The following is a 16,822-nucleotide window of genomic DNA, read 5'->3' on the forward strand; positions in this document are numbered from 1 at the left end:
AGCCCAACCCCCCCCCCCCCACAGTTAGTAACACACCCCTAGGAACACTTAACCCCTACACTGCCACCCACTGGTTAACCCTTTCACTGCCAGTGTCATTTACACAGGAATCACTGCATTTATATAGCAGTGATTACTGTATAAATGACAATGGTCCCAAAAATGTGTCAAAAATGTCCGTTGGGTCCCCCACAATGTCGCAGTCACAATAAAAATCACTGATCGCCACCATTACTAGTAAAAAAAAAAATAATAAAAAATTATTAATAAAAATGCTATAAAACTCCCTATTTTGTAAACGCTATAACTTTTGCGCAAACCAATCAATAATTGCTTATTGTGATTTTTTTTACCAAAAATATGTAGAAGAATACGTATCGGCCTAAACTGAGGGAAAAAAATGTTTTTTTATATATTTTTGGGGGATATAATATTATAACAAAAAGTAAAAAATAATGCGTTTTTTTCAAAATTGTCGCTCTATTTTTGTTTATAGTGCAAAAAATAAAAACCGCAGGGGTGATCAAATACCACCAAAAGAAAGCTCTATTTGTGGGAAAAAAAGGACGTCAATTTTGTTTGGGAGCCACGTCGCACGACCGCGCAATTGTCAGTTAAAGCGACGCAGTGCCGAATCGCAAAAAGTGGTCTGGTCTTTGACCAGCAAAATAGTCCGGTCTGCAAGTGATTAAACATATTTTTATTATTTTATTTATTATTTATTAGAATTATTAATCTCGCTCTGACATTTGCGGTGATACCTCACATGTGTGGATTGAACACTGTTTAGATATGTGGGTGTGACATACGTATGCATTTGCTTCTGCGCGGGGGCATGCGGGGACGGGGGGCACTTGAATTTTTATTTTATTTTTTATTTATTGTTTATTTAATTTTCATTTTTTATTTCTACACTTTCCCTTTAAAAAATTTTATTTGATCGCTCTTATTCCTATTTAAAGGAATTTAAACATCCCTCCTAATAGGAATATGGCCTGACAGGTCTTCTTTATGAAGAGATGTGGGGGGGGTCATAAAGACCCCACATCTCTCCTCCAGGCTGGAGAGACTGAGATAGAAAAAAAAAAAAGATATTGGCTTTCTATCCAAGTACACGGCAGTATTTACAACTGCCAGGCGTGACATCATAACGTTGCAACCCGGCCTCCGAGAGATTGCTGGGGACCATCTGGTCACTGGTATTCTCTATGGTGAACGTGTGCACGCGGTGTAGGGGGCATGTTCTGAAACACGGATCTCTCTTTTCCTTCATTAGCATTGATCCCGGCTTTGTCTGCTTCGCCTCTAATCTCACCGTGTGTCGGGGTTCCCGCGTACGGTGAAGACCGAGCCGGCAGCAGACCGGTGTCGTCCCCAAACATACACAGACGCCTTCGATTCGTAATTGGAGGTGTTGAGTAACAGAAAGTCAGAATCTGGATTTTCTATCAAACACAAACTTGAGGCACAGGAATCCCGCACACGGTGAGATCAGAGACAAAGCAGACAAAGCCGGGATCAATGCCGAGGATACAATGTAAGAGCTGAAACTCGAGCAACGCCGTGTTAGACTTCACACACAGGAAAGCAATCAGACGTAACCTGATATTAGAATAGACGTGATCCCAATCACTTCAATCTCATAGAAGCTTTAACATGTTAATGTCAAAAGTCATTTTCAGTCTTTGTAGATCTGCAGCTTTCATGAAAATAAAGCCTGGTGATCCTGCCATGGAGGTCCTTGCTCAGGGTATTATAGGGTGGTAAAGCTCTGTCCCCACGTCTCCTAATTCCTTCCTTGTGGTATCAAAAGCTTTTAATGGAAAACACAAGTGTCTGTTACACCACACATTACACAATACCGTCATCAGACATCGCTGGAGTTTACGTAGACATGGTATGGCTGCTAAGGGGCTGCTGGAGATCAGAATCACTGAGGTACAGCAACAGGTGAAAATAAAGAGAAAACAAGGGATTTTCATTTAGCAAAGGGTACTTACCGATGACACACAGCGATTTATTTCTTTAAAAAATTTTAAAAAACAAGGCAGGATACTCACTTCAAGCACCACATTATAAAAAAAATTTTGGATATAGTTAGAGAGTCGTAGTATGCTCCTCTTAAAAGACTATTGACAGTGAAGACCCCTCCGATTATAACGTCTCCATCCTGATAATACTCATAGTCTTCATGTGCGGCGGCTGCCTCCGGCACGTAGGTTGATGCCAGTCTTGGGTCTTCGGTGTCAGTGGTACAAGGTGTCACATACAGAAGGAGCACACACAATTTTCCAATCTGTGTATGAGATGTCAGTATAAATCTACACAACACAACAGCAAGGAGATGAAGGGAGGTCACTATAACCCGGTATAACATTATCTGGGGATACACAAGGCTACAGATCATGTCTGTCTATGTAATAAACTTGCATCCTCTTATCGTCTTATATAGAGTGACATCTAAGACAAGACAAAGGACCCCGCATTTTGATGCCGGTGATACGGTTATAAAAAACGATTTTATTTTCTGTTAATATCAGAGTTGCATTAAGAGAAGAAGTACATGCATTTGTAAGTGAGCCTTTTTTTTTTAATGTTACCATCAGCAGCCGTTAGTTATTTATTCCTAACCTGTGTTATCTGAAAATACATGTCACTATTTGGGATGAATTGAGCATACATGGGCTCGGTTTGGGGGAAGTTCCTGAAGTTCAGGTGCTGAATCGGAATCCCTCTGACACCTTTACTCCCTCCTTTTCTCACCAAACCTTGGATCCATCCTCCCATCCCCCTGTGATGGACCCCCATACTCAAGAGGAGTATGTCCGCCATATACACTTCCCTTGCCCGGTACCAGCACAATCCAAGATCCCTTAGCCCACCCAGTCATTTAGTGTATCATAAGACTGTTTATTCAAACACAGGCACAAAGGGATATACATTCAGGGGACAGTCCCCCTTCTTTGCATAATGACACAGGGCGAGATAAATTATATCCAGTAACATGACACACAGGCAGCCTTTAGGGAGGACTGCAGGGGAACCGCCCCAGCAGCTAATCCCCATAGACATATACATCCCATAATTGTTTTCTCCTAAGGCAGACCGAAACAATAGAACAATGGGATACAAACAATAGAACAATGGACACTTAACAAACACATAAAAAACCCCACCCCACCTCAAACGATCTAGCAATGGTCTGAGACACTCCTACAATATTCTAGCAGTATGAAAGGTGGAATTAATTTATCTTCATATATTTCTTGAGGGATATTGTTCAGAAACATTACTGTCCCAAGTGAAAGAGCCCCTTCATTCTCTCAACACAAACCCCACATGTAGAACCCTGGATAACAGGGGTAAAAGGAAATGCTGAGTCCGGTGCGATTGTATGGTGAGTCTGGTTAGTGCTGACCCGACTTCTCGAGTACCCTGTGCCCCTAATAGACGCAGGGTATCTTACACATAGGAGGGGCCAGGAAAAGGAGTTTCCCAACTTCTCTAAGGTAAGCTGGGTTCTACAAGCCCCCCGCCCAAGGTGACTCCTATCACATATCTCCCCTTTCGGAAGGAGACTAACACAGAAGGAGACCCCAAATGGGTTGACTTTGAAGTTAGCCCGTAGTTTTAGTCCCCCAATGTCTGTACCCACACAGTACGCCAAACAAATTGTCACAAACAGAGTGTTAAGCACCCAGCCAACCTCTGCCTCTCTTGTAGAACATGCCCACTGCTGAGAAGTGCAGACTGGTCCTTCTCCCTGGAGTCCTTTCAGCCACTGGAGAGAAGACAGGGTGACTGGGCTCACTCCATCATGCTGTTGGAGATCTGGTCTGACTGCCCAGCCTCCCTGGGGTATACAGGTGAATACTGTAGTCCTATCCACTTTTACTATATGAAAATCCCCCAGTGTTGGCAGAGCAAGGCTTATATCCTTCTGTCCCAATGCCAGACCTATTTCTGGGGTTGTATCAGTGAAAACTGAAGTCCTATCCACTACCACAGGAAATATCTCTTCTGTTAGTTGAGGGCAGAGGCCGGCAGTGTTCTGCCCTGTAAGTGCTTCAGCTGGGGACCCCACATCATCCACTCTGGCTGACTATTGGGGAGGGAGGAAGACAACCTCATCTCCCTTTTCTCCCTGGATCCTGATCTGCTGCTGATCAGTGACTGTTACCTTCTCACCCTGGGCCTCTGGAACTGCCACAGGTGTGGGGCAGGGGTCTTGGACCCTCTGTCTGGTTGTCAGCACTCCGCAGATGCTTCTGGCAGGAAATCCCATGTCCCTGTCAGTGTTGTGGGAGAAAGGCCGACTGCCTCTTCTCTCAGGAAGGCTGAGGCTGCTGTTGGTGCCAGGCAGAAGCTAGCAGAGCTCAACTCACTTTAGTTTGAATTTTAGTGAATGTTACATCCTTCAATGAAAATTCAATGAAAGCCATACTTTCTGTGACCTGTGGCCAGATATCCCCACACAAAGTCAAGAACGTCATATGACGGCCCGGCGGGAAGTGGTTAAAATGCATTTTTTTTAGCACAAAGTTGTCCATTTATACAATATTTCTAACACATAGCATGTACATAGCAAAAATGACACCCCAAAATTGATTCTCCTACTCCTCCTGAGTACGGCGATACCACATGTGTGAGTTCCACAGCCTGGCCACATACAGAGGCCGAGTATTGCCGAGCAAGGCTGAGTATGGCTGGGTATGGCTGAGCATGGCCAAGCATGGCTGGGTATTGCAGAGTATCACCGAGTATGGCTGGGGTATTGCAGAGTATCACCGGGTATGGCTGGGTATTACCGAGTATGGCTAGGTATTGCAGAGTATGGCTGGGTATTGCAGGGTATCACCAAGTATGGCTGGGTATTGCAGAGTATGGCTGGGTATTGCAGGGTATCACCGAGTATGGCTGGGGCATTGCAGAGTATGGCTGAGTATTGCAGGGTATCACCGAGTATGGCTGGGGTATTGCAGAGCATGGCTGGGTATTGCAGGGTATCACCGAATATGGCTGGGTATTGCAGGGTATCACTGAATATGGCTGGGTATGACAGAGTATTGGCAGGGTATTGCAGGCTATTGCAGAGTATTGCTGGGTACTGCAGTGTATTGCTGGGTATTGCAAAGTATTGCTGGCTATTGCAGGGTATTGCAGTGTGTTGCTGGGTATTGCAGAGTATTGGCAGGGCATTGCAGAGTATTGGCAGGGTATTGTAGAGTATTGGCAGGGCATTGCAGAGTATTGGCAGGGTATTGCAGAGTATTGGCAGGGCATTGCCGGGTATTGCAGAGTATTGGCAGGGCATAGCAGGGTTAATTGTCGGTGAGCAGCGCTGTGGGCACTGCAGATCCAGCCCACAGCGCTGATGACACCGATCTCTTCCCTCTCACTATACCGGTCGGTACAGAGAGGGGAGGGAGGAAGCGGCGTCATAACATGACGCCGGTTTGTTTACAAGTGATCGTTCTGTCATTTGACGGAGCGATCACGTGGTAAATGGCCACGATGATCGGATGCTCTCTCGCTCGCCCCAGGGGGCGAGCGAGAGCGGAATTCTGGGAGGACGTCATATGACAGCCTCCCAGAGTTAAGCAACCGCCCTGTAGCCATCATTTGGCTATGGGCCGGTTGTTAACTGGTTAATAAAGGAATTGTCCCAATGCATGTCTTGTCTTTTTTTTTTTTACCTTTGTACCCGTTACCATTTCACATGGATCTGGGGGTCCCCTTGTTGAAGGGGGCTTCCATATTCCGATAAGCCCCCCGCCCACAGACCCCCACAACCACCGGGCAAGGGTTGTGGGGATGAGGCTCTTCTCCCCATCAACATGCGGACTAGGTGCTTTGGAGGGCTACCCCAAAGCACCCTCCCAATGTTGAGGGCATGTGGCCTTGTACGGTTCAGGAGGAGGGGCGCTCTCTCTTCCCCCCTCTTTTCCTGCGACCTGCCAGGTTGCGTGCTCAGATAAGGGTCTGGTATGGATTTTTGGGGGGACACCACGCTATTTTTTTTTTACGTTTTGGCATGGGGTTCCCCCTAAAATCCATACCAGACCTGAAGGGTCTGGTATGGATTTTGAGGGGGACCCCACTCCATTTTTTTTTTAATTTTGGCGCAGGTTCCCCTTAATATCTATACCAGACCTGAAGGGCCTGGTATGGGATTTGGGGGGACCCCCACACATTTTTTTTTTAATTTAGTTCGGGGTTCCCCTGTGAGGAAATTCCATGCCATTTTTATCAATGAACTTTTATGTGTATTGCCGGACCGACAATTCATTATAGCCACGAGTAGTTTTAAATTACTTTTTTTCCTTTAGAAATTTAATTTTGCTCTCGGACTGTTCTAAACACGGGAAACATGCGCTCCTTTACAGGCATACTATAGCCCCCCCCCCCCCAGGTATGAAATTTAAAGGAAAATTACACTTTTATTGTTTCACTTTAAGCATTATTAACCCTTTCATGACTAAGCCTATTTTTAACATTTGGTGTTTACAAGTTAAAATCCGTATTTTTTCCTAGAAAATTACTTAGAACCCCCAAACATTATATATATATTTTTAGCAGAGAATCTAGAGAATAAAATGGTGATTGTTGCAATAATTTATATTACATAGTATTTGTGCAGCTGTGTTTTAAACACAACTTTTTGGGAAAAGGGACGCTTTCATGAATTTTAAGAAAATGAAACAGTAAAGTTATCCCAATTTTTTTTGTATAATGTGAAAGATGATGTCACGTCGAGTAAATAGATACCAAACATGTCACGGTTTTGCACACACTCGTGGAATGACGACAAACTACGGTACCTAAAAATCTCCATAGGCAACGCTTTAAAAAAATGTTTACTGTTACAAGGTTAGAGTTACAGAGGAAGTAGTCTAGTATTAGAATTATTGCTCTCGCTCTGACGATCGTGGTGATACCTCACCTGTGTGATTTGAACACCGCTTAACATTGCGTTTTCTTTGCTGCGCGAGCTTGCGGCGACGGGGGCGCTTTAAACATTTTTTTCTTATTTATTTTAAAATTAATAAATAAATTAAAAAAAAAATGATCACTTTTATTGCTGTCACAAGGAATGTAAACATCCCTTGTGACAGTAATAGGTGGTGGCAGGTACTCTTTATGGAGGAATCGCGGGTCTAAAAGACCTCCAATCCCTCCTTTTCGGCGATTCTGAATACTGTATATATTTTTTTTAAACCAGTGCCATTGGCAGCCGAGTAAACGGGAAGTAACGTCATGACGTCGCTTCCATGTTTACGATCAGGAGACTGGAATGAAGCCACCAGTCTCTCCTTAGCCGCCAGAAGCGGCAGTTTGTTGATCAGGGGGGGGGCGTCCCCCTGCTCCTCCGGTATAACAGCCGAGCGGCTTTTAGCCGCATCGGTTGTTACAGTGGGGATCGAAAGTTTGGGCACCCCAGGTAAAAATGTGTATTAATGTGCATAACGAAGCCAAGGAAAGATGGAAAAATCTCCAAATGGCATCAAATTACAGATTAGACATTCTTATAATATGTCAAAAAAAGTTAGATTTTATTTCCATCATTTACACTTTCAAAATTACAGAAAACAAAAAAAATGGCGTCTGCAAAAGTTTGGGCACCCTGCAGAGTTAATATCTTGTACTGCCCCCTTTAGCATGTATCACAGCTTGTAAATGCTTTTTGTAGCCAGCCAAGAGTCTTTCAATTCTTGTTGGAGGTATCTTTGCCCATTCTTCCTTACAAAAGTGTTCCAGTTCTTTGAGATTTCTGGGCTGTCTGTCACGCGCTGCTCTTTTAAGGTCTATCCATAGTTTTTCAATAATGTTAAGGTCAAGAGATTGTGAAGGCCATGGCAAAACCTTCAGTTTACGCCTTTTGATGTAATCTCCTGTGGATTTTGAGGTGTGTTTAGGATCATTATCCATTTGTAGAAGCCATCCTCTCTTTAACTTCAGCTTTTTCACAGATGGCATCAAGTTACCATTCAAAATTTGCTGAAATTTTATTGAATCCATTTTTCCATCTACTCGTGAAATGTTCCCTGTGCCACTGGCTGCAATACAACCCCAAAGCATGATTGATCCACCCCCAGGCTTAACAATTGGACAGAGGTTCTTTTCATTAAATTCTGTGCCCTTTCTTCTCCAAACGTACCTTTGCTCATTCCGGCCAAAAAGTTCTATTTTAACCTCATCAGTCCACAGAACTTGTTTCCAAAATGCCTCAGGCTTGTCTATATGTTCATTTGCAAAGTTCAAACGCTGATTTTTGTGATGAAGACGTACAAGAGGTTTTCTTCTGATGACTCTTCCATGAAGACCATATTTGTACAAGTATCTCTTTATAGTGGAATAGTGTACCACAACTCCAGTGTCTGCCAGATCTTTCTGGAGGGATCGTGCAGTCAAACGTGGGTTTTGAATTGCTTTTCTCACAATCCTGCGAGCTGTTCTGTCTGATATTTTTCTTGGTCTTTCAGATCTTGCTTTAACTTCCACTGTTCCTGATGACTGCCATTTCTTAATTACATTCCGAACAGAGGATATTGACATCTGAAAACACTTTGCTATCTTCTTATAGCCTTCTCCAGCTTTGTGAGCGTCAACTATTTTCAGTTTCAGTTTTCTAGACAACTGCTTAGAAGAACCCATGGTGCTGATTGTTGGGGCAAGGTCAGATGAGTCTGGCCATTTAAAACCTTTGAGATTGACATCACCCGGTCTTCCCAGACGATGATTGAGAACAATCCATGACACTGGCAGGTCTCAGCTTTGCAAAGGGGGCAGTGCATGCTATAAATTCTGCAGGGTGCCCAAATTTTTGCAGATGCCATTTTTTTTGTTTTCTGTAATTTTGAAAGTGTAAATGATGGAAATAAAATCTAACTTTTTTTGACATATTATAAGAATGTCTAATCTGTAATTTGATGCCATTTGGAGATTTTTCCATCTCTCCTTGGCTTCGTTATGCACATTAATACACATTTTTACCTGGGGTGCCCAAACTTTCGATCCCCACTGTAAAGCTGGAAAGCCGATCGCCGGTTCTAAAACCAGCAGCTGCAGGCATCATCCTGGTATAACCCCCGAAAGCCAAGTATGCACATCTGCGTATGCTCGGTGGCAAGGGGTTAAAATCACTGCTCCCAAAAAAACTGCCATTTTTAAAACTTTTTTTGCATTGATACATGTCCCCTGGGGCAGGACCCGGGTCCCCAAAACACTTTTTTAACACAATAATTTGCATATAAGCCTTTAACATTAGCACTTTTGATTTTTCATGTTTGTGTCCCATAGACTTTAATGGTGTTCATGTGTTCAAACAAAGTTTTTGCCTGTTTGCATGTTCACAGGGGGGGTTTCGACCCATCCCTAGTGAAGACAGAGATTCGTGTTTCTGCTCGGCAGAAACACGGATCTCTATATCTTCTTCCCTGTCAGATCGTCGTTCTGCCTCTCTGGGGAACAATCGAGGGTGGCCGGTGGACATCGGGTTTACCGGACCTGCTGATTGGCTCCTCCTCCATCCAATCAGCACACACGCCTCCGGCAGCACTTGTGCCCCCAGTGTCTATTGCACAAAATGTCATGCGGGTACGTAGTTTCGTGCAATAGAACTGACCTGCTGCAGTATATCTGCGGTAGGCGGTCGGCAAGTAGTTAAGGTAACATGTAATTGGGGGTTGGAGGGCTAGCAATGAAACTGACATTTAATTTTCATGACTTTAATCAGTAGGTACAAATCTTTAATGTCATCGTAAAAAAATATTATTTGCATCTGTTGTCCAGCAAAATCTTCCTTGAATTTAAATCAGGATGACAGAGAATTATGTAACATTTTGAAAAAAATATACAAACTAGAAGTCCAGCATTTGAGGTCAGGATGGCGAAAATCTCCACAGCCACCATGTATTTCCCTTTGGTGCTCAGATAGGCCGGGATCATGGCAATCCAGACACTGCAGAACACCAGCATGCTGAAGGTGATGTATTTGGCTTCATTAAAACTGTCCGGTAATGTCCTTGCTAAAAACGCTGTAATAAAACTGACAGCAGCCAGGATCCCCATATATCCCAGGACAGAGTAGAACCCGATAACTGACCCTTCATTACACTGAACGATGATCTTTGTTTGATATGATCGTTTGTCCAACTCCTGGAAGGGGGGAGAGATCGACAACCATGCAATGCAGATTAAAACTTGCAATGATGAGCAGATGAAGACAACAGAATTGGGCAGCTTTACTCCAACCCATTTCTTCCACACACTGCCCGGTTTGGTGGCTTTGAAAGCAAGCCAAACCATCACAGTCTTGCCCAACACAGAGGAGACCGCTATGGTAAAAAGAAATCCAAAAGACGTTTGGCGCAGCCGGCAGGTTGTATCCAAGGGACGACCCAGGAACAAGAACACACAGAGGAAACCCAACATGATGGAGACCAGGAGGACAAAGCTGAGGCTCTTGTTATTGGCTCTGACAATGGGGGTGTCTCCATATGAGATAAATACAATCATTATCGAAAAAGTTAAAATGCAAAGGAATAAAGAGATAACCATGAAAAATAAAGACAAGTTATCGGTATAAGACAAAAACTCCATCTGCTTGGGATTACATTGAGTTTTGTTCTCATTTGGCCATTCGTGGTCCAGACACTTCATGCAGTTCTCACTTCCTGAAAAATAAAACCAACTTTGAACTTTTAGAGCGTGTTCACAATTTTTTAAATACATAAATTAGAGTCTATTGAAGAAACATTATAGAGGTCTACACATTTTGTTCATTTGGAAAAAGGAAATGTAATATACAGTAACCTCTTCCTAGCAGCCACAAGCAGATATGCAACATCTCGGCGGGTGGGCTTTACTGCCAAGAGGCCGCACATATGCCGCCCAGTGTAAAATACAAAACGATGGCCCTGTGCATTCTCAGCACAATCACTGGCGAGAACCTGAACGCTTCTGATGCATACTTGCAATTGGGAGCTTTCTAATCATGTGACTGTTGTGACAGCCTCATCACAGCGGTCACATGACCCGAATGCCCGCCTCCACCTTCTGACAACTAGAAGTTCTTCAAAGGTTGGCAGGTGGCAGCGGGAAGGGGTTAATAATTCTCTCCATTAGGTATAGTGTGGTGGAGTCATTTTATTATTTTCTGCCCATAGCAAAATACTGTAGACATGTGCAGTTAATTCTATTCTGAATTGAAATTCTGACAAATTTCTTGTTATTCGGAAATTTGGATGCCCCTGCTCTCTTTGCACATAGTGTTAGAGGCGGCAGAGGACTGTGTCTGTGTCCCGAATCCCAAATGAATGGAAGCAAGCAAGCATTCATTGATGGGCACTGGTGAGGCTGCAGTGATGGGCACTGGTGAGGCTGCATTGATGGGCACTGGTGAGGCTGAATTGTTGGGCATTGGTGAGGCTGAATTGTTGGGCACTGGTGAGGCTGCATTGATGGGCACTGGTGAGGCTGCATTGATGGGCACTGGTGAGGCTGCATCGATGGGCATTGGTGAGGCTGCATTGATGGGCGCTGGTGAGGCTGCATTGATGGGCATTGGTGAGGCTGCATTGATGGGCGTTGGTGAGGCTGCATTGATGGGCGTTGGTGAGGCTGCATTGATGGGCACTGGTAGGCTGCATTTGACTTCATTAAAAAGGTGGGGCATACATGGTCAGGGCAAAGAGGGTGGAGCCAAAGGTGGAACCGGGGGGGTGGTGCGCTCGCGTGCTGGTCGGGACCCCTGTGAGTCCAGTCACGGGTCCCGTGGACTCGATCGCCACGGGCATACCCGCGATCGTCTCACGGGGTGGCTGAACGGAGAGATGCCGTTGTAAACAGCATCTCCCCGTTCTGCCTAGCAACAAGTGGTGCTGATCTCTGCTCCATGCGATTGGAGCAGAGATCAGTGTTCACTAAATGAAAGCCCAGCCCCCAACAGTTAGTGACACACCTCTAGGAATATTTAACCCCTACACTGCCACCTACTGGTTAACCCCTTCACTGCCAGTGTCATTTACACAGGAATCACTGCATTTGTATAGCAATGATTGCTGTATAAATGACAATGGTCCCAAAAATGTGTCAAAAATGTCCGATGTGTCCGCCACAATGTCGCAGTCACAATAAAAATCGCAGATCGCTGCCATTACTAGTGAAAAAAAATATATTGATAAAAATGCCATAAAACTATCCCCTATTTTGTAAACGCTATAACTTTTGCGCAAACCAATCAATAATCGCTTATTGCGATTTTTTTTACCAAAAATATGTAGAAGAATACGTATCGGCCTAAACTGAGGGACAAAAATGTTTTTTTATATATTTTTGGGGGATATTTATTATAACAAAAAGTAAAAAATAATGCGTTTTTTTCAAAATTGTTGCTCTATTTTTGTTTATAGCGCAAAAAAAATAAAAACCGCAGAGGTGATCATGCACCTCCTTGGACTTAACTCATAGTGTGTCTTCACTTTTTATAAAGGAGCTGAATTCCTGGAATTCAGCTTTAATATAATAATGACTTTATTTCCAATGCCTGCTATGGGTTTCCTTGCATTGCTTTTACCACCAACAGAAGTCTTACAAAGTAATAATAAAATCCACCTGTTTCATTGGACATCTCTCCTTCTGAGCACGGGACACAACCATGACAGCATTCATGTCTATCTGAGCTCGGCACTTCTCTGTTTCCCGGTAAACAGTCTTCAGAACACTGCGATCTCGGGATCTAGACAAAAGATTTTTCAAGTAATATTTTTATGTAACAAGATGTCATATTCGTGTGGCGCTCACGGCCCACAATGCACTGCGCCATCGCAGTGCATTTCTGGCTCATGATTGGCCAAGCATGCACTGTGACCCCGCATGCTTGGCCAATCACAGCGCCGGTAGCGAGGAGAGCCATGATTGGCCACAGGCAGGAGGCCTGTTTCCAATTATAGCACAGGCTGTGTAGTACACACCCCACACTATATAAGGCCGCCAGCGCGGTGGCCTTGTGTAGTGTTCCGGCGTCTGCAGGAGATAGAGGATGTTGTGTGTGTGCCTTCACCGCACAATACATCTGTATCTACCCTTCATTGCTGTTCTGAGTGCTCTCTAATTGAGCCATCTGCCATCTGCAGTAGTTAGTGGGCGACTGGGTGTTGTCTTTGTGCCAGCACCGCAGAATACACCTGTATCTACCCATTGTTGCTCTTCCCTAATTGAGCCATCTGCCATCTGCAGTAGTTAGTGGGCAACTGGGTGTTGTCTATGTGCCTGCACCGCAGAATACACCTGTATCTAGCCATTATTGCTGTTCTCTACCTCCAGATAGCAGCCCCTCACCCTATGTGAATGAGTAGGGGTACAATGTACCCCTACCCATTCACCTGTGAAAAAAATGTAAAAAAAAACACAACACACAAGGGTTAAAATAGTTTATTGCACAGCTCCGGGGGTCTTGTGTGACCCTTGTGTGTTGTGTTTTTTTTTACATTTTTTTCACAGGTGAATGGGTAAGGGTACATTGTACCCCATACTCGTTCACATAGGGTGGGGGGCCACTATCTGGAGGCCCCCTTATTAAAGGGGGCTCCCGGATTCCGATAAGCCCCCCGCTCACAGACCCCGACAACAAATGGCCAGGGTTGTCGGGAAGAGGCCCTTGTCCTCATCAACATAGGGAAAAGGTGCTTTGGGGTGGGGGGCCACGCGGCCCCCCTTCCCCAAGGCACTCCCCATGTTGAGGGCATGCGGCCTGGTATGGCTCAGGAGGAGGGGGGCGCTCGCTCGTCCCCACCCCCTTTCCTGACCGGCCGGGCTGCGTGAATAGAAGTCTGGTATGGATTTTGGGGGGACCCCACGCTGTTTTTTTCGGCGTAGGGGATTCCCCTTAAAATTCCTACCAGACCTAAGGGCCTGGTATGCCCCCGAGAAGGCATGCGGGCTTCATGAGTGAGGCGACATTATCGCCGCTCTCTTGCTCTCGCTACTATAGGAAAATTACATTTTCCTATTGCAGCCAGCGCGAGAACCAGCACAACGGGATTGCGCTGGTTAGAGGAGCCTGTCGCCGGGAACCAGCGCAACAGTATTGCGCTGGAAACACAATATCGGCGGCACCTACTGTATCTACTCATTGTTGCTGTTCTCTAATTGAGCCATCTGCCATCTGCAGGAGTTAGTTGGTGTTGTGTGCCTCCAGCACAGCACAGTATACACCTGTATCTGCCCTTTTTTGCTGGTGTTCTATAATAAAGGCATCTGCAGGAGTTAGTGGGTGTTTTGTGCCTCCAGCACAATATACACTACCCAATTGCTGGTTTTCCCATCTCCCTTCAGTCCATTACCATGTCTGGAAGGCCAACAAGGAGAGGCAGACAGGCACGAGCCAATAAAAGAGGGCACGCAGGCTCTGTGTCTAGAGACAACAATGCTGGTCATGGACGCGGTGCATTGTCATCAGCACGTGGCCATGGGACACGCTTGTCCTTATTTTTGGCAGCTGGACGTGTTGAGCCGCATCATGCCGAAGACTTGGTAGAGTGGATGACCAAGCCCTCTTCATCCTCCTCATCCACTCTCACCGAGGCTCAGGGTACAAGCAAAGCAGCTGCCAATGCATCCTCTTCCCTCGTCTCAATGTCATCATCCCTAGACCCACCACGTCCTCCTGAGGAGTTCCCCAAACTGTTTGAGCACAGTGTTGGGTACATGCTCCAGGAGGATGGCCAGTGTTTTGTAGGCTCTGATGATGATACTCAGCTAGAGGAAGGCAGTGGCGTGAGCACAGAGAGAGGGGATGCTCAAGAAGGACAGCAATCTAGCAGTCATGTTCCACAAGCTGCAGCATACTGCCAGGTTTGCTTCAGTGATGAAGAGGTAGGGGATGATGAGGGCACTGACTCCACGTGGGTGCCTAGTAGGAGAGAGGAGGAGGCACATCTCCAAAGAGGCAGGATGCCCTCTGGGGGCCAGCTTAGGGGCAGCACACTAATTGAATTACACTGCAGAGCTCCGCCTGTGCAGGGCGCTGCCTCTGAGCGTTATTCTAAAAGTTCTTTGGTGTGGGCCTTTTTTGAGACGAGTGCATCAGATCGCACCGCTGCTATTTGCAACATATGTCTCAAGCGTATCTCGCGTGGCCAAAACATCAGCTGCTTGGGTACCACATGCTTGACCAGACATATGTTGACCTGCCATGCAGCTCGTTGGCAAGCTTACCTCAAAGACCCACACCAAAGAACAAAGCGGACCTCTCCTTGCTCCTCATCAGCTGGGATCTCCAACCCCACTAGACCTTCAGTCCTCTCTAGACATGTGCAAAAGGAAATAATTTGTTAAGTTTCATTTCGTTTTAATCCATTAATTAATTAATTTTGTTTAGTTATATTTGTTAAATTCGTTAAATTCGTTTACGGATTTTGTTTCTTTTTCTACCGAATTCAAAAAATCGGTCACATTCGAAAATATTTCAACCAAATTCGAAAATATTTCTACCGGATTCGAAATGATTTCAACATGATTCAAAATTATTTCAACCGCATTCAAAACTATTTCAAACGGATTCAAAAATATTTTGCGACCCGACTTTAGGGCCATGTATCTTGGGGTCACTGGCCCCGTGAAATTCAAATTTCAAATAGAATACATTTGAATTTCGAATAGTATGAATTCAATTTTTTTAATTAATTAATTTTAAATCTGGATAGTAAAGATTATAATAAAATAGAAAATAGACTAGAAAAACGATAGAACAGAACAGAATAGAATATATTATATTTTATTCTGTTCTGTTCTATTGTTTTTCTAGTCTATTCTTTTATATTCTATTAAAATCTTTTCTATTAAAATCGAAATCATTATATGCTAAATTCGAATTTCGGAAGATGGCGGTTTTATAATATATATATAAATTTCTTTCCGACATTCGAATTTCGTATAGAATGAATTCGAATTTGATTAGAATAGAAATAGAGAATAGACTAGAATAATAGCAATATTATATTTTATTCTATTCTGTTCTATTATTTTTCTAGTCTATTCTTTTATATTCTATTAAAATCTTTTTGAAATCATTATATACTGTGAGTTTCGGAAGATGGTTTTATATATATATATATATATATATATATATATATATATATATATATATATATATATATATATATATATATATATATATTATTTTTTTTCTATTCTATTAAATTATATATTTTTTTCTATTCTGTTCTAATCTTTTCTATTTGAATTAGAAATTTTGGAAGATGGTTAGTTACTTATACTTACTTATATATACCTGTCACATCAACTTTTCATACTTACAGTGTACCAGTGCAAAAAAAACTCACACATCTTATTTCATTTATATTTATGGTATCAATGAAGTTGTCAGCATGCCTGATTGAAGAAGTCACGGATGTCGATCGCAAGGCAAGTGCATATGCTGTATGTCATTGTCCACTTGCCACAAGTTGTGTATTGTATTTGTCCAATTGCCACGTCACCTGCCACAAGTTGTGTATTGTCCACTTGCCACGACACCTGCCACTAGTGCCACGTGGCCGGCCACGAGTGCCACGTGATGGTGACCAAGTTGTGGATTGCCCACTTGCCACATCACCTGCCACCAAGTGACCCCAGATATGGGCAATATGCCAAGTACTTTTCTGCAGTAGAGAATGACATTTTGCGACCCGAGTTTGGGGCCACGTATCTCGGGGCCACTTGTAGCTAGGAACCCCAAATATGGATTGCACAGTAGAACTAGCACTACAAAATCACCATATTGAAATGATTGCAACATGATTCAAAATTATTTCAACCG

The 16,822-nt window shown here is 43.9% G+C and overlaps 1 protein-coding gene across 1 annotated transcript in view; it reads right to left on the reverse strand.

Moving 5' to 3' along the window:
* Positions 1–9,428: 9,428 nt before the first annotated feature.
* The window catches only part of LOC143929578 (vomeronasal type-2 receptor 26-like), a 29,837-nt gene continuing 22,443 nt past the window's right edge, over positions 9,429–16,822 (reverse strand). The window contains exons 3-4 of the mRNA XM_077453458.1: positions 12,616–12,739; positions 9,429–10,676 (exon numbers count right to left, since the gene is read on the reverse strand). Coding sequence (XP_077309584.1) covers positions 9,772–10,676; positions 12,616–12,739 — 1,029 coding nt within the window. The 3' untranslated portion in view covers positions 9,429–9,771. The remainder of the gene's footprint in view (positions 10,677–12,615; positions 12,740–16,822) is intronic.

This window comes from Lithobates pipiens, unplaced genomic scaffold, assembly GCF_037356315.1.
Source record: "Lithobates pipiens isolate NorthernLeopardFrog02 unplaced genomic scaffold, aLitPip1_a1.2 Scaffold_24, whole genome shotgun sequence".
Lineage (NCBI taxonomy): Eukaryota > Metazoa > Chordata > Amphibia > Anura > Ranidae > Lithobates > Lithobates pipiens.